Source organism: Equus asinus, chromosome 14 (assembly GCF_041296235.1).
Source record: "Equus asinus isolate D_3611 breed Donkey chromosome 14, EquAss-T2T_v2, whole genome shotgun sequence".
In the NCBI taxonomy this organism is placed as follows: domain Eukaryota; kingdom Metazoa; phylum Chordata; class Mammalia; order Perissodactyla; family Equidae; genus Equus; species Equus asinus.
In genome coordinates, this window is record NC_091803.1 from 1798685 (window position 1) to 1816442 (window position 17758).

Consider the following 17758-nt stretch of genomic DNA (forward strand, 5'->3'; position numbering starts at 1 on the left):
ATAAAACAAAAGGCTCTTTAAACACCGCAGGCCCCGTGCCCCAGGCTCCAAGGACTAATCCAGAATGAGCAGTCTTCCACCGCCCCCCAGGCTGCAGCAAACAGGCATCACCACAGCTGCTGGGGCAGGCCGGTCTGTAGGGCGTCCCCAGGTCCCGGGGCCTGAGGGACAGGCAGCAGCAGAGCAATGCCGAGAAAGAGGGGCAGCGGCACCCCAGCAGGACGGTGGCAGAACAGACGAGATGGGCAGCAGGGAGCAGAGGCAAGGACCACCCCGCCCTGGCCCTCCCACTCAGCATCCTGCCACTCGCCCACGGCAGCAGCTCCAAGACAAGCTGAGGAAGCTGCTGCAGGCCCGACTGGGGCAACAATCCTCTGTTGTGGCGTTTTCCGTTTTTACCCTAAAACCTCAGGTCATCCCCCACCTTACAATCACCTCATAAGGAATGACTTCCCCCAGAAGAGAGCATTTCCTCAGCATATACGAAAAAGAGACCCTTAACGAAGCCCACAGCGCAGGGCCGTCAAATGCCCAGCACCACCTGGCTGCGAACGCCCCGACCTCAGAAGGAGAGGTCACTGTGGCTCCAGCGGGGAGAGCCCCTGAGCTCCGCTCCCTCCCGCTGCAAGAGACCTTGGTCACAGCAGCCACACGCGGCAGAGGCTCCCCAGCAGCCCTGACAGGGCCTCTGCTGGCGGGAACTGGGGGCAGGCCCACCCTGCGCAGGGGAAGGCGAGGACTCGAGAGGCACCAGCGCCTCCGCCTACCTGATGCTCAGGCCCGTGGTCTGGTCCAGTCTCTCCCAGCTCTGCAGCTTCGCCAGCAGCCTCTGAAAAGACACAGAGGAGGAGACTTAGAGCTCTGCCCCCCGCCGCCTCCTGTCTGAGGACCCCACGACCTTCCGGCTGTCCTTCACACCAGATCCCCACTGACCGTCCTCATCCACCACATGCACATCGATGCCCAGACCCAGCATCATCACGAGAAACTGACGGTGATGAGGACGACACGAAGGCTCCCTGGTCCTCTGGAGGGCCTGCACTCATCTCTGACTGAAATGCACAAAAGCTCCACGTCTGCTCCGGAGCAGACGGGTCACTTCCCAAGGGCTGAAGCTACACTGCACGCTGACGCCTCCTTCGTTCCTGGTCCCAGAAATCCTGTGAGACCCAGCCGGCTGAAAGGAATGCAGGTGGGGAGCGAACAGCCTCAGGGACGCTCCTGTAGGAGTCTGTGCCCAGGGAGCAGACGCTGGGCCCTGACCACGAGGACCTGCCACCTCCCCATCTTCCAGGTGCTCCTGAGGACACCAAGACCCAGGGCAGGCGGACTCAGCAGCCCTACAGCCAAATTCCCCCACCCAACACGGCCGACTGGGACCCATGGCCCCTGCGGGAGGCAGCCAGCCCCGAAGAACAGCAGGAGGTGGGCACACCCTGCCCGGCACTGCCCGCAGGCTGGCCCTTGCATCTCACAGCTGCTCCACACTGACCCACATCCCCCAGAGCCCCGTGAGTCTCGTCACCTTCCAGAATGTGAGCAATGTGAGGGCAGGAACCACCTGCCTTTGGCCTCCTGTTGCCTCTGCCCGGAGCTGAGTGCAGTGCTATGAATGCATTCATTCAGTCACTCAAATATCTTCTGAGCCCGTTATGTGCCGGACACGTGCCTGGTTAACAATTTCATCACTACAGCCAATGCTGTTATTTCTCTCATTGTACACACAGAGAAGTGAACACACAGAGAAGTTAAGTAACTCACCCAGAGTCACACAGCCAGCAAGCATCCACAGCAGGATTTAAAACTAGGCAGTGTGATTCCAGAGCCAAAATCTTAACCAGTTTCAAAATAAACTATATCCACAGAAAAAAACTGTTCAGCTCCAGAGTTGTCTTTCCAGGCTAAGTTCCTACAGAAGCCAGGAACTGAGCAGAACTCTGCTCTTGCCCTCTGACACCCTCGGCTGGCAGTGAACCCGACGGGTGGAGCAGCTGACAGCACTGAAGACAGTAGAGTAACTTCTACTCTCCCACTGGACTGTGGGAACGATCAGGAAGTGGTGACATGGTTTAAGCCAGGCAAACCAGAGAGGCGAGGTGAAGCAGTACGGAAGGACAGAAAGACCCTGGGCCAGGAGCCAAGAGGCCAAAGTTCTGGTCCAAACTCCTATGTACTGGGCAAGACAGAGAGCTTCTCTGAACCTGTCTCCTCATCTGCCCAGAAGACTGCGGGATGCTTTCAGCACTGACGTCCCATGACCACCTCTACAACATCGTCCCACGAAAGGCCCCCTCGAGTCCCAACAGCAGACACAGGGAGAAGATACTTAGCACAGGTGTCCCTTTACGTCTCTGGGCGGGCACAGCGTTTGTTCAGGTCCCACACACCATGTCCTCTCTCTGACACGCCATCTGTTTCAGTTTTCCTATTGCTACTGAGTGACCCAGAACCACAAATCCACTATCTTACAGCAGTGTGGGTCAGAAGTCCGACCACCCAGGTCTCGCTGGTCTAAGATCAAGGTGGCGGCAGGGCTGCGCTCCTGCTGGAGCTCTCAGGGGAGAATCGTTCCCTTTCCAGCCTCCAGAGGTGCCCACGCTCCCCGGCTCACAGCCCCTTCCTCCATCTTCAACGCCACGAGCAGCAGCGGGCCGAGTCCTCCTCACACGACGCAGCTCTGACCTCCTCCACCCGCCCTTGCTCCTGTGGGGACCTGTGCTCACAATGGCCAACCCGGACAACACAGGGGCGCCTCCCTACCACTGGCCAGCTGACCGGCACAGCTCAGTCCCCCTCTGCCACATAAAACAACAGATTCACAATTCTGGGGATCAGGACGTGGCCATCTCGGGAGGCCACTATTCTGCCCACCACACCAGCACAGCAGCTTCGGTATTTCAAGCGACGGCTGGAACGTCGGACTGAAACGTCCAGGGTCTAGACACAGAGGACACCCCGCAGAGAAGAGCCCACCGGCTTGGTCCTCACCTCCTTCTCCAGCTCCAGGTCAACCAGGTTTTCCTGCATCTTCTCCTGACGCCCCAGCTTCCGCCGCAGCCCCTCCAGTTCCTCCCTGAGCAGCCCGTTGGTCTCTCGCATCTCCCTGGCAGGGCCAGAAACAGTCACTCAAACAGCCGCACATCCTAGGACAAGTCCAGGAGCCCTAGGAGCACAGACACCGCCCCCAGGGGGCTGCAGGCCCACGCTCCTGAGCTCTAAGCCAGGAAGGCTCCAGCCCATGGCCCAGGCGCGCCTCACCGCAGGCACACGTTCTCCTCCCGCAGCTGCTTCAGCTCCCTCTCCATCTTCGGCAGCCGCACCAGCTCAGACTTCATGTTCTTCACAATCACAGCATCCTGCTCCTGCAGGGACAGCTTCTGCTCCAAATCCTGACGGAGGCCAGGGACAGAGAGGAGAAAGTCACGGATACCACAAAGTTCTCTGACACAAGCCAAACTGACCCAGGTCTTCAGCGGCCTCCATGGGGGCCCGCCTCCTCCCCTGGGAAGCCTGCCCGGGCTGCACCAGGTGTGCCCCTCTGTGCTGCGAACTCAGTGTATACTTCTAGGGTAGCCCCCACAGTGCACCACAGGCTGGCGTCATGCCGCTGCACTGTGCTGTCCTTGGAGGCAGGACCCTAGCGGACATCTGGCACAAGGACAGTCAGCAGAGGTTCCCTGAACAGACAGATCAGTAAACATCCCACTCCTCACGCAAGATCTGCTTCTGTCCCTCTAGCAGCACACATGTAATGACTGAGTCTTTTCCACAGTGAGGACAGCCTTTTCCTTACAGTCTCTAGTCCCCTTAGGACACAATGGAGATAGGTGGCATCCGTTAGTGACAAGTCAAAGAAAGGCTCAGAGTATGAGACTAGGATCAAATCAGTCAGTCATTCGACAAACACTAATGGGGCCCATCGCTGTCCAGGTACTGCAACAAGCAGCAGGAACAGGGTGATGGAGAAGACAGATGAGGTCTCTGCAGGGAAGAGCCTAGAGTCTGGTGGGAAAAACAGACATCAGGCCATGCAGCAAATACTGAGAAGCGGGCCGAGGGCTGCAGACAAGGGGCAGGGAAGACACGCTGAGGGTGTGTGAAGTGGTGAGGGCTGGGAAGGGGGGATAGGGAATCACCGAAGCCACAGAGAGCAGCAGTGGAAGACCGGAGGGAGGAGGGAGCAGGGAGTCTGAGACCTGACAAGGCGAGCACAGCTGGAGAGGGATGCAGATGAGACGGAGCCAGGACGGCAGGAAGGAGCCCCCAGTCATACGGCAGGGCCCGGAGCTTGGCCGTCACTCTACAGGCAGTGCGTCTCCATAGCAGCATCCTCCCGCAGCAAAGTCAGGCCAACCTGCTCTGAGAGCTGGCCTCGTCCACGCCAGCCGTCTGACGCCAGCAGGTGTTCCGCCCTCCCTGAGCTAGCATACCCGCTTCACGGCACTCCTCAGGGCCTGAAGCCATCATATGTTGACTTTTCCTTTGTGTGTTTGCTGCCGTCTTCATACACTCCCTGGGAGCAGGAACTGTCTCTGATTCACAGCGGCATCCCAGCCCCCAACAATCAAGCAGTGCAAATGGCTACAGCGGGCAGAGGCAGCTGACTGTCCCCAGATGCCTCTGAGCACGCCCCCAGCTCAGAAACACCTCGGCGGGCAGGACGGCTGGGCCCACCACTGGGACGCCTCCCAGACTCAGGCGGGGCCCTGCCCCGGAGCAGCTCACCTTAATCCTCTGCTCCTGGTCTGCCCTCACCTCCTGGCTGGCCTGGAGTTCCTGAATCTTCTGATTCGCTTCCTGCCATTTTCTATGAAGAGAAAAGCGCATCATGTGCAGAAACAGGTATGTGGTGAGGCCAACGATTCCCTCATCCTAGAAGCTCTCCAGCGTCGGCACACACGCACACACACACACACATGCATGCACACACACACTCCGTGCAGGGACACCCCAGGATCCCAGACGCCAGTCCCTGTCAGTGGCTCTGTGGCCTCAGTCTGCTCATGGGGACAGGGCAGGTAAGTCCAGAACACCTGCAGGGTCCTCTCCAGCCCTGGTGCTGCACAGCTCTCCTCCCACCTACAGCTGCTCACGACTGCAGCTTCCACTGGCCCTGGGACAGCCACAGCCAAGGACGCACTCACAACTGACCCCTGACTCCACTGAGCAGCCAGGACGCTCCTAAGACAACAGCTGCTGAAGTCAAGGCCAAATTCCCGGGGAGAGTATCCAGCCTTCTGCCCTCACCTCCAGGCAAGCTCTCTCACACCTCGGTGCCTTTGCTCACAATGCTCCCTCTGCCTGAAATGTCCTTTCCTAACCACATCCCGCCTGCCCCAGGGGACGTCCCACAAGCCTTTAAAATCCAGCTCAAACACAATTCTCTTCCCCAGGAGCTCTCTCCGAGCAGGCACCCCACTCTCCGGGGAGAGAAGAAATGACTGCTCCCTCCTCTTGTGCTTGGGACATTTCAATCACTGCTCTGTCCTGGCACTTATCGTCCTGGCACTTATCGTTCTGGCTTCAGAGACCCCAGTGTCTGTCCCCGACAGCCTGTGGACGAGGAGGATAGCATATGAAGGGCATGTGTAGATCCTCGGAGCTTTAGCACACATGATGTTCATGGACACTGGGTGCCCAGACCAGAGGGCACGCGACAACAAGTGTGGGTCCTCCTGTTTGTGGCCTTCTGCACCATTAACAACTTGACATCCAGCTCAGGACACACCCCTTCAGGCTGACTCAGTCCAGGGTGGTGTGCAGGCTCGCCTGGCAAGGGGCCCCGCCCACTGCCCACGCACTCACTTGTGCTGCAAGTCCAGCTGCTCCTTCAGCTCCTGCTTCTCCGACTCCAGGCTCCTCACCTGCATCTCCTGGTTCATCACACTCCACTGCAATTCGGAGACCCTCCCCTTGAGTGCGCTGATGGTCTGAAAGCAGAGCGGGACAGACAGAGCCGCTCTCTGAGGCTCCTGGTGCACGATGGAGGTGGGCCTCTCACACAGAAACGGATGGGACAAACGCCCTCACAAGAGCCTGTCCCCTCCAGAGGACAGAGACAGAGCCATCTTCCCCCGCAGAACACACGACCGGGGCAGACCAGACATCACCCCTCAACCCAACCCCAGAGCGCGCCAGCCCGAGCCCTGCCTCACATTTCCCACAGGCCAACAGGAAGAGACTGGGTCACAGTGACAGGTGGCCTCAGGAGCAAGACCAGCTGCTGGTCAAGAAAGGCCTGGCCTTGCACCTGGGCCTCCATACCTGTGCCCCGACCACGTCCCTTCCCACAGAGTGTCTACGGTGTCCCACGGCCCATCACCTCAGACGCTCAGTCCCGGCACGCTCTGCACAGTTCTCCCTCCACACCCTGCTCTCGTCTCTTGGCCTGGAATTCCTTCCCTAACCCCCACACCATGCACCACTCCAGCAACTGACCGAAGATGCTACCTGTGGACCACAGCCAAGTACCCGCCAAGAAGTAGGACATGGGGGGTTGAGGCTGTCCTCAGAACAACGCTACAAGAGCCACACAGAATGGAGGGGAGCTGCAAGAATGCCGTGGAGACTGAGTGGCTCCCAGGCCACAAGTGGTCAGAGAGGGAAGCAGAGGCCTGGGGAGGCCGTCCCTGAGCAGAGCCCCCAGGACAGCAAGCCCAGTGGACATTCAGGCGTGGAACCGCCACCCTTAGCTGGGACCGCACCCTCACCAGCCAACCTTCTGGTGACTGCACTCCCCTGTGGCCTCCCCAGGGGACGACAGCAGGACGGTCAAGCCAACAGGAAAATCCAGACCACTGAGAAGCATCACTGTAAGTCAACAAGAGGAAACACGGCCACACAGGCTCTGCGAGCAGAGGAGAACTGAGGGCAAGAATAAGGACCAGCAGACTCGGCACAGCGCACAACACTTGGCGTTGCCCAAGGGGCTCCCTCTGCAAACGAGCCACAGCCCACGAGAACCTGCGCCAACTCAGGACCCACGTAAGCACACCAGCACTGTCTGCCCACGTGCCCCCGGCAAGGCTGACACACTGTCGATCAACACAGTTTGCTTTATTAAAACAGTGAGTAACAGTGTAGGAATCAAAAAAGAACACAGGTACCAAAAATATATTTAACAATGAACATCTCCTTCGAGAAGTCTTCCTGAATTCAATAAACACACACTGGGCACTGGGCACACACTGGGCACAGGGTCAGACAGCCCCCCGATGGAGGACAAAGCATGGGGAAGCCAGGTCATCAATAAGATGACTTCAGAGTGACGAGCGTACGAACCAGGGCACCGCGTTAACAGAACGCAGTTGCGCAGGGGCTGTTACGACCTTAGACCAAGTGCCCATTCAGGGTCCTCTGCCCAACTGGCACGACCTTTCCCAGGCTACCCCATTTGGCATCCAGCTGCGACTTCTGTGGAAGGGGCTCCCCTCTTGCTCCCCAGTGGACAGTGTGCAGGACTTGCCCTCGCCCATGGGCCCCACACCCTCCCAGAGCACAGCACAGGAAGCAAGCGCACCAAGGACGAGCGGGGACTTGTCTTGAGGCTGATCACAGCTCCTCTCCTGCCAACATCCACATCAGAAGACAGATGCGGGGACAACCTTAACATGCTCTCCAGCGTTGCCAAGGCAAAAATAACCTGGAGCCTGCTTCCGAAGATCCATCAAGTAGAGAAAACCAGGCAGAGACAGAATACCAATGATCCCACGCCCCCAGCCCCTCCCCCGGCGGTGTCTCATCTTTTTCCTCGCGGCTCCTGTGATCTTGAGCAGCACAGCAAAGGGACAGGAAAGGTCAGAAGAGTCCAATTTCCAGCAGCATCAACGTTTGGGCTCTGTTTCTAAAATGTATACAACCTTCAACTGGTAGAAACAGTAAGGACTATAGATCGTATATGCTCTAGTTTTAAAGATATTCTCAGATGCTAATAGACCTTGCTAATAATCAAAGAAATGCAAATCCAGAGGCACCCACTTACATCTTCTGAAGAAAAAAACCACAAGAATTTCCAAAAAACATCCCCATCCACGACAGGTAAGGCTCCAGGGAAACTCGAATGCTCAACAATGCTGTTAGTACAAAACGCCAGCTGGCAGCAAAAGCCACAGAGAGCTACCACTGCTCACCTCAGGACCCACTCCTAGGGACTTGTCCCAATGAAATAACTCAACAGAAGCAAAGAGGCTACGTGCGGGAAGCCAGCTGCCACCCGCACACATACGCACATCAGCATGTGTGCAGAAAAAACCAAAACATTTAGAGATGACAAAATATGGGTTAGTCAACCATTAAAAATCATAATTGCAAAGACTTAAAAAGTGCTCAACTTATTGACTGCAAACCATAGAGTGGAAAATTAATATTTTTACTATGACTACAAGTATGCAAAAGATGCTGGCGCCTTGTGGGAAGGAGATGCAGAAATGAAAGCATCAGGGAGCCACAGTGGAGTCGAGTGCACGCACCCGTCCCCCTGCAACAGCGGCCGCAGGAGCGCGCCGCCCTGCAGGGCCCTCACCTCGCCGGCTTCCGCCAGGCCGTCCTCCTTCTCCCGCAGCTTCTTGCTGGCCGCGTCCAGGCTCTGCTTACACAGCCTGCTGCGCTCCTGCTGCTCCTTCATCTTCTCCTCCACCTCAGCCTCCCGCTCCTGGAGCTGCCGAATGCGGGTCAGGAGCTCCTGGTTGCGATCCACCTCACGCTGCCAAGAGGGGAGAATGTGGTGAGAGTGGGTCAGAGCAGGGAGACCCCACCCCACCGCTCCCTTGAGACAGGACCGAGACCTAGAGGAGCCACCGAGGAGCCAGCGATGAAGTCAACAGCAGAGCCAGGGCAAGAGCCAGGACTGCCTCCAACACAAGTGCTGCAGCCATGGCAGCAGACACGTAAGAGGCCAGGCCCCTCCAGGAGGGCACGCCACATGCATCACCCCATACTGTCATTAACCGGCTGCTCACAGTGACCGTCTGCAGGGAGGAGACGGAACATGGAAACCTCACGCTCAGACGGCCTTGGGACGCAGCCCGTGAGCTTGGCAGCACCGGCAGCTTCATCTAACTGCACTCAGGCCTCCGTTACAACGAGCCGGCACTCCCTCAATGAGCGGACAACCAGGCAGGGAGAGGTGACGTGCACGTGAGCCTGCAGACGGGAACAGCTGACACTGGGCCCCATTCTGCCATGAGGGCACATTATCTCCCACAAACCTTCAGAGCCACCCTACACTCATACTCTCAGGAGGCTGTGTGGCTTGTGCTGGTAAGGAAGGAACAGAACTAAGACTCCTCTATCTGATGACCTCTGGGGGTCTTAAGGGTCAACTGTCAGCCACTGAGGAGGCTACCCTCAGAGAGCAAAGAGACCACAAAGTGGGAGCCAGAGTCCCAGGGGCAAAGGTAGTGAGTCCTGGTTACATGCAGCCTGACCCTGCTGACCTCTGACCCCTCATCAGGAAGCAGAGCACAGAGGCTCCCTCCAAGGACCTCCAGGTACTCCCAAGGCCCACGTTACCCAGAGTAAGTGCTTACACCATGGCCCTGCAGCCAGCGTGAAGCGGGAGCTTAATAAAAGCACACATGGTTCTTGACCTCCTCAAGAAGCTGATCCAAGACTCAGCAGGACTCACGGGCATGACGAGCTGCAAGTGCAGCCTCTAAACAGCCAGGGGACCCTTCCTCGAGGCAAGAGCAAGGCTGCTTTGGCTGTGCAGGGACCTGGTAGCACAGCCCAGGGCAGGGCACCTCTACTTGGCCTGCCAGTCCCAAGCACACATGGGGCTGTCGAGGCAGGTCCCCAGACCTCAGACACCAAAGTCTCACCTTCTAATAGATATTTCCAGGTGGGAGGGCTGAGGTCCCCACACACCCATCCTCCTCACCCACTGCCAAACCGGCAAGCCCTGAAAAACCACTGCAGACGCCCAAGACTCAGAGGAACAATTTAAAATCCACTGGCTCCGATGGTTCCGGGGTCACCTGCAGCTGTGCCTGGGAGGCCCCAGTTCAGCGAGGGCCCCAGGATTAAGCTCAGTCAGCCCTGCACCCTTGCATTTCCCTAAGAAAGACTCTCAGGAACCCTGCAACAATCCCTCCCTCATTCAAACGTTTGCTGAGCACCTGCAAGGTGCCCGGGCCTCTGCTGGACGCTGGAGATCCACGGCAGTCAAGACAGGCCCCGTCCTCAAGGGACTCATGACCCAGAAAGACTCCAATAGCCCACATCCCATGCCTCCTGCCTGAGAGTGAAGGCAGCGCACCAACACCACACTCCTACAGTCTGACGGCCCTGGTGCCACCCGCCAGGCACTTCAATACGTGCAGGATTCCCACGGCCTCTCCCTCACCCTTCCCTCCGGTTCCTCCATCCCTCCTCCTGGGATGACCCAGAACATTAGGGAAAGCCCCGCCTCACAGAGAAACACCACTCGGAACAGCACCAGGGCCAATGCCGAACCAGCGGTACCCCACCCACAGACCATGTCTCTGGGCTACTGAGTCCACACTACACACCACAGCATACTGCATACTGGGCTCGAATACATCCTATTAGCATCACACCCCGGGAGACATCAGCTATTCTTACAGGGACTAGGACAGCGTGCAAATATGCCACGTAAGGCTAGAAGGAGGCCAGATATCAATCCCTGGGGAAAGCATAGAGGCCAGAGACTTTCTGGTCCAACGTTCTGCCTGAATCTTGGCAGCAATTCCACAACTCATCAGTACTTATTGAAAAACCCTGGCAAAGTGCTATTACTCAAAGCAAAGGGCCTGAGGGATTTATGCACCAAGTAACCAACCTAGCACCTTCTCTGGGTGACACGGGGGTGGACTTTCCCAGCCTGCCCTGGGTAAGCCAGAGGCAGCAAGCAGCAGCTCTCAAAACTGAGGCTCTCTGCTCTGAGGCCCGATATCAGTAAGACCCAGCCTGGACCCGGGACCCTCACGCAACCCAGTGAGTTTCTAAGCCTGTGACCCTCATGCCACCTGGTATTTCTGAAAGATCTGCATCCCAATTCTTCCAGAGGGTGGGGGAAACCAGGAGGCCCAGCAGAGAGGAACGCCTGCGAGCACCAAACTGAGTAGACATGGCAGGGCAGCCATCCCTTCACAGCTGTCCCCCATACAGCACCCTCCTCGAGGACGTCGAGCACAGCGGATGTCTGTGACCCAATAAGGAAGGCCTTGGCAAACCAGAGGTGGAGCGCCTGGGCTCCCAGCCAGCAGGGCGCTTATTCCTTATGGTCTGGCTGGTATCATGCATGACCCCCTTGCTCCAGGGGCTGGCAGACCTGAACCCACCTCATAGCTCCTGGCGCTGGTGCTGGCTGCTCGCTCCAGCTCCACTCGAGCCCTCTTGTGACTCAGCTCCATCTGCATCTTCTCCCGCTCCATCTGGATGAGGTGAGACTTCGAGCGGATCTGCTCTGCCCGTTCCTCCAACTGACCAGGTCGCACCCAAAGGAAAGACAGAATCCTTAGTAGCTGCATCAAACAGGTGAGTGGCTCATTCATCACTCCCTCACCGAGCTCCCAATAAGGCCCTGCGCTCAGCCTTGGGGAACAAGGAAGAAAACTGGGTCCCTAATTGGGAAATGGGTGCGGGGAGGCAGCAAAGAGAAGATGATAAAGAACGAGAAGAGGAAGGCGTGCTTTAAGATGACAGGGTGTAGGCTTCTTTTAGAGAAGAGGGTATGTTAATTTCCTACTGCTGTAAAACAAATTACCACGAACTTAGCAGCGCAGAATCCCTGTATATCAGCAGTCAGTTCTGCGGGTGAGAAAGCCAGGCACACACGGCCGGGTCCTCTGATCAGGGTCTCACAGGCTAAAATCAACAGTCGGTCAGGCTGTGTTCTCACCTGGAGCTCAGGATCCTCGTCCACGTGCACATGCCTCTAGGACTGAGGTCCCATTTCCCTGCTGCCTGTTAGCCCTAGGCTGCTGTCAGCTCCTAGACGCCACCCATGTTCCTCTCCCCCTCCAAAGCCAACGGAGAATCTCCACGTGGAAGCCCTCTCCTGCTCTGCGTCTGACTTCTATCTGCTCTCTCCACCCAGAAGGAAAAGGCTCACCAGGTTAGGTCGGCTCACCAGGTGCTCTCCCTAGCTTAAGGTCGACTGGTTTGAGATCTTAATTATATCTGCAAAACCCCATTGCCATAACACCTAGTAAGTGTTTGATTAAGTGGGAGAAAGTGTGGTCCACCAGGGGCGGGGAATTTGGGGGTCATCTTAGAAGCCAGCCTCTCACAGAGGGTAGGTAAATAAAGGTGAGTTCAAGCCTTGAAGGGCCTCAGAAGACCCGGCAAACCGCTTCCCAGAATCACTGACTGTAAGGGCCTCTTCTCCACGTGGCTAGAGCCTGGCCACTCCAAGAATGGCCTGCAGTCCAGCAGCACAGCATCCCCCAGGGACTCCACAGAAATGCAGACTCTTAGGCTGTATCTCAGAGATACCAAATCAGAATCTTCCTGTTAAACATATTCTCAGAGGACTAACATGCACATTAAAGTTCGGGGAGTAGGGCGAGAGCACGTGGCTCTCAACTCAATTGAGGACACTCGTCACTGTCTGAAGACATTGGTGACCGTCCCAAGAGGGGGTGGTAGTATGCATTTGCTACTGGCATCTAGTGGGTGGAGGCCAGGGATGCTGCTATACATCCTACAAGGCACAGCAAAGTCCTGCAAAACAAAGACTTACCCAGCCCAAAACGTCAACAGTCCCAAGGGGGAGCAATCCCGGGCCAGAGAAAAGGCCTCCTCTCCACCTCCCCCGACTCTTGGGGGGCCCAAGTTCACCTTTCTTGACCCCTCTGATATTTTCTCACTTCAATTCCCACCTCTCGACATTTGGGGGTTCCTAACTCTACCGTGCATCACACTCACTGGCCTTCCAAGTCTCACTGTGGCTGCAGCTAGGGCCCAGCTTCCGCAAAGGACAGGAGGACCCCAGCTCCAGGGGCACCACGACACAGAGACCAGGAGTGCCAGAGACACGGGTCAATGGGCCACATCTTCCTGGAGCACTGACCGTATCTGAAGGAAAACAACTGAAACACTATTTTTATACTTAAGCCAACACTGACGTGTACCAGAGCAGACTAAACACTTTCAACGAGAAACAGGAACGTAAAAGAAATGAGGTGGAGGGCACTGGCAGGTGAGACACACTCATCTCTCTGCCAGGCTCCCCAGACCTGCAGGTTCTCAGTTCCCTCCGCTGCCATTTGGGGGAGGCATGGCAGGAGAGAGCGAGCCCCTGGCTGAAGTCACGCCAAGGACAGGGCCAAGGTCAGGGCTCCGAGGCAGGTCTTGCAGCCACATGACTCTAACCAGTTCACTCTGGCCACACCATTCATTTACTGATCCCCTAACCGGGGAAGCCCTTAGCAGCACTGAGTGAGAACTGGGGACCTCTGAAATCCTAGATTCTACAGTTCTGACAGGCCACAAGTCCCCAGACATTTGCATCAATAAAATTATAACACTTTTTTAGACCCAAGTTGCCACCTTCTTATTTTGCCAGTGAGTAACCATCAAAAAAAACTACAACCTATTACCACCTTTACTTCAAAAAAAGTGTTTTAACACCAAAGACAAATATAAAAGACCTAATTTCAGAGCAAAGAACAATCCATGCCGGAAAAGGGCAGTGAGCAAGTCAGCCCCCAACAAACATAAGTAAATCAACCAATCAGCAAATGGAGGCACACACACTCCAGCGTGTTCTCCCAAACGCCGCAAGGGCCTCCTCAGGGCTCCCGGAGTGACAGGAAGCCCCTGGTTCCTCCGGGCCAGGATGTCACCGCAAAACAGCTCCAGGAACACAGGCAGGGTCGACGGCAAGGAGGAAAGCAAGCAGAGAAGTCAGAGACTTTCTGACGCAGCTGTCCACGCAGAGAGGCAGGGGCCCGGGCAAGGCTGCAGACACCACACCCCCTCCCCGTGTGGACCCAGTGATCCCTGCCCCACTGGCACGGACCCCACAACTCTCTGGAACCTGAAGTCCTTCAGGAGACCCGACCCCTTTACAATGTGTCTGCAGTGGGCATTGCCAAGAACTTGGAATAAAGTGAAATAAGACTATAATCAGAATAAAACTGTAAAAGTCACCCCATGGTAGACTGAAACCAATATCTGCAAATGCCCCCCGTAGTCTGAGACCACCACACACCCGATCCTTCACCACTGCCTGACTTTCCCGCGAGGCTGACCACGAACCTGGGTTTACCTCGCAGCCTTCCCAGGCGCTACACTTCCAGGACACCAGCAGTTTTCTGGATGATTCCGGTGGTCACGGTCCCAGACACTCTGGGCTTTCACCTCGATGAAATGAATAAACTGGCTCCCCAGCCTATCATCAGTGTCTGAGAGCTCACTGGTGTGAGCACTGCTGAGCACCAGACCCACGCTCGGGGTGCTGCTCAATCAGGCGGGAGGCCAGGACAGCGCAGGGCCGGACCATGGCCTCCAGCTATTGTCCCTAAACTGTGAATGCTCACGCCAGAGATTTGGGAGACAGCCAGCTGGCCTCCAGACTGCGGAAACACTGACTTGCCTCAACTCTACGGAACCTGAACAGGCCTCACCCAAGGGCAGGCGTCCTGACCTAGAGACCCCATCCTGACACTCGGCACCCCCTGAACCCTGTGGAGCTGGAACAGGCCCACCTGAGGGCAGGGTCCTGACCTAGAGACCCCATCCCGACACTCGGCACCCCCTGAACCCTGTGGAGCTGGAACAGGCCCACCTGAGGGTGGGCGTCCTCACCTAGAGACCCCATCCTGACACTCGGCACCCCCTGAACCCTGCGGAGCTGGAACAGGCCCACCTGAGGGCGGGGTCCTGACCTAGAGACCCCATCCCGACACTGGCGCTCACCTGCATGCTCTGCTGGTACTGCATCTGCAGAGAACCTTGGGCAGAGGTGGAAACATCCAGTCCGGATCCTCCCTCCACACGCTGAGAAATGAAGTTGTTCAGAGACCTCAGGGTGGACAGGACGGTGGTGTTTTCCCCCAGGTCCTCCATGGCCACTTCCTTCTGGAGGAAGACAAACAGGGGTGACAGTGAACCCTTCCGTGACCATCAGCCCCAACAGCCGCCCGGTCAGGGGGAGCCTTTGGGCAGCCCCACTGCCCTACCGCTCTCTCAGAGACTTTAAAATATTCCAGTGCCGGCAACCACATTCTTTGGGTTTAACTGGGATCACACACTGCCAGTTTATCAGGGAAGAAATGGAGGCATAAAAAGACAACACGCCACCAAGTCGCTGAGGGTCAGAGGGCTGCGCTCACCCCAGCTCCGGGAGGAGCTGTCCAGCAGTCAGGAGGCACGCCTCCCACATCAGCACTCAGAAAAAGCCTGGCCTCCGGGGACCAAAAACAGAGCACACAACAGTGGCAATAAGGATGATGACCACAGTAAAGCTAATTACAATATATGTTAACAATGACACTGACGAGGCTGCTACCATTTCCAACCAGGTACCAAACAGAAAGGCATCTGACTTCTACCAGCCGGAAGGTGTGGAGCGTCCCGTCCTGGGCACAGCCAGCAGCCAGGAGGTGTGAATTCCTACAAGGGCACTGTTCTTCTCCTTAGGAAAACGGGCAGCTCTCACTGATTCCCCCTACGTATCAGACCAAAAACAGCCCTCCTCACCCCCGAAAAAAAGTGAGGAATCTTAGTTTGATTCTGAATTTCCCATTTAACAAGAACCCTGGCCTTGTGCATGCAGAGCCCTTGTCTTTTGCAGCCCCTCGTTCCCATCCCTGTACACCGGAGCCTTTCTCCCCCACTTTCATCTGTACTACAGATGGAAACGGACCGGAAGAGAACAGAAGCACCCACATTGCGCCCGGCCTCCCACTATAGGCCTGGGTGGCGGGAGACGGCAGCGCCCTGCTCTGGAAGGCAAATCCTTCCACCTGCCGAGATTTGACCAGGGCCACACTTTTCCAGGCCATGACGGGAACTTTAGCCAACATATCCTCTCCTTGAGATGCATCCCCTGTAAGAACTGATGCACGTAAAACATTAGGATGCAAAGAACACCTACATTTTCCACTGCCTGGAACTAGGCCGCTGAAGAAGGCAGGCGAGGAGGGGGCAGCTCAAACGTCACCTTCTTTCTCCAAGAAGACTCAAACCTTCCAGCAACCTAACCACTGAACCCCAGCGGCTCTCAGCAGAAGCCCTGAGCTGGGAGTGCAGTGCTCGCTGCCTCCCACCTGCCCTTCCCGCCCCTGGCGAAAGGCAGGCTGCGGAAACCTAAAGAAAGGGCGAGGATGCTCCCCATCCCGTCCCACCACTGCACGCCGCCAAGAGCACCATCGCGGGGGCCGGACAGCTAGCCCCCCGCTTCTCCCGCTTTCGATGAAGAGCCCAGTCCCCATTCGACCAGCGTGACTCTGGGCAAGTCGCCGCCCATCTGCCCGCCGGGCTCCTTAGCGGTCGGACCAAGTAGCGGCGCGACCACGGAACAGGTGCCGGGACGGTGCGGGTCAGCGCTAAGGGGCGGTACCCGAGGGAAGAGCATCCCTCCCCTCCGGACAGTCTCGGGGGACGCCTGCTCCCGAGGGCCAGCGGGGGAGCGGGCAGCGACGAGCCCCTCCTCCGTGCGCGCCCCGGCCCTCGCGGCCCCTGGCCGGGCCCCGTGCCCCCTCGGAGGGGAGGTCTGGGCCCCCGGGAGAAGCCGGGGCTCGGAGCCCGGCCCAGGCTCAGGGGGACGGAGCTGGGAGCGGAGGGGGCGCCGGTCAGGGCCCCGGGGGCGGGCGGAGCGGGCCCCGACCCGGGTGAGCCACCCCTCCCAGCCTCCCATCCCCACGGCCACCCCGGACCCCGGCCGCCGCGCCCACCCAGCCGCTCACCTCTCCTCACCGCCGCAGCCGCCGCTCAGATCTCCCTCCTCTCCGCCCGCGTATCGCGAGACGTGTGGCCGCGCTCTCGCGAGACCTGGGCGGGGCCGGCCGTGGAGCTCCGGGTCTGCGCGCCGGCGGGTCGTGGGGGTCCACGTCGGCCCCCGGAGCGCCCACGCCGGAGCCCCCTGCTCAGGACCGAAGGCTAGCCCGCGGACTGTCACGGTGCCCCGTCCCCTGCGGGACGGGCTTCCACTGAGGCAATTGCCTCGGCCGGTATTGTGTGGAAGAGCATCGGCCGACGGTGGCCTCGGAGGGCCAAACTTCCCTGGACTCGCGACTGGTCCCCGGAGTTTGCCACTGTAGTGTTGGCCTCGATTAGTGCGTTCTTCTTCTTTCTCTGGGCCCACTGGGAACAGCACAATACCGTGCTACTACGCCATCCTCCCCGTGCCCTGCGAGCCGCCGGCTCCCCCCCCCCCCCCCCGCCCCGTTCTCAGGGCGCAGGAGCCAACAGGACCCCTTGAACTACAGCAACTTGTCCAGTAACTTGTGTATCACTGTTTCTGGGTTCTCCTCCCTCCTCCTCCCCGCACCCCAGTCCCGAGGGTCTGCGCTGAATTCCCCTCTTCCAGACACAACACACGTTTGTGCGCCGGGGAACTCAGTGTGATGGGGACGGGGGAGAAAGAACGTGGAGGGGCTGGGACAGAGCCTTCTCTGGACTCAGCTGACTACAGGCAAAAAGAACATGAACAACTTTGAAATCAGGGAGCTGGACCAAGCCCCCGGACTCATGGAGACTCCTGGGCATCTAGCATTCCTGCCCCCGCTGGTCCTTGGGGTTTAATCATCCTCTCACAGTCAAACTGCTCGAGGGATGAGCACACCTCCAG

The 17758-nt window shown here is 57.7% G+C and overlaps 1 protein-coding gene across 2 annotated transcripts in view; it reads right to left on the reverse strand.

Moving 5' to 3' along the window:
• The window catches only part of MAD1L1 (mitotic arrest deficient 1 like 1), a 415485-nt gene extending 398338 nt beyond the window's left edge, over positions 1-17147 (reverse strand). The window contains exons 1-9 of one of the 2 annotated variants that reach the window (XM_014846667.3): positions 16875-17147; positions 14884-15045; positions 11301-11441; positions 8522-8701; positions 5806-5930; positions 4726-4807; positions 3259-3389; positions 2989-3103; positions 768-829 (exon numbers count right to left, since the gene is read on the reverse strand). In XM_014846667.3, coding sequence (XP_014702153.1) covers positions 768-829; positions 2989-3103; positions 3259-3389; positions 4726-4807; positions 5806-5930; positions 8522-8701; positions 11301-11441; positions 14884-15033 — 986 coding nt within the window. In that variant the 5' untranslated portion in view covers positions 15034-15045; positions 16875-17147. The remainder of the gene's footprint in view (positions 1-767; positions 830-2988; positions 3104-3258; positions 3390-4725; positions 4808-5805; positions 5931-8521; positions 8702-11300; positions 11442-14883; positions 15046-16874) is intronic. The other variant, XM_044746860.2, reaches the window with a different exon arrangement.
• Positions 17148-17758: the final 611 nt, after the last annotated feature.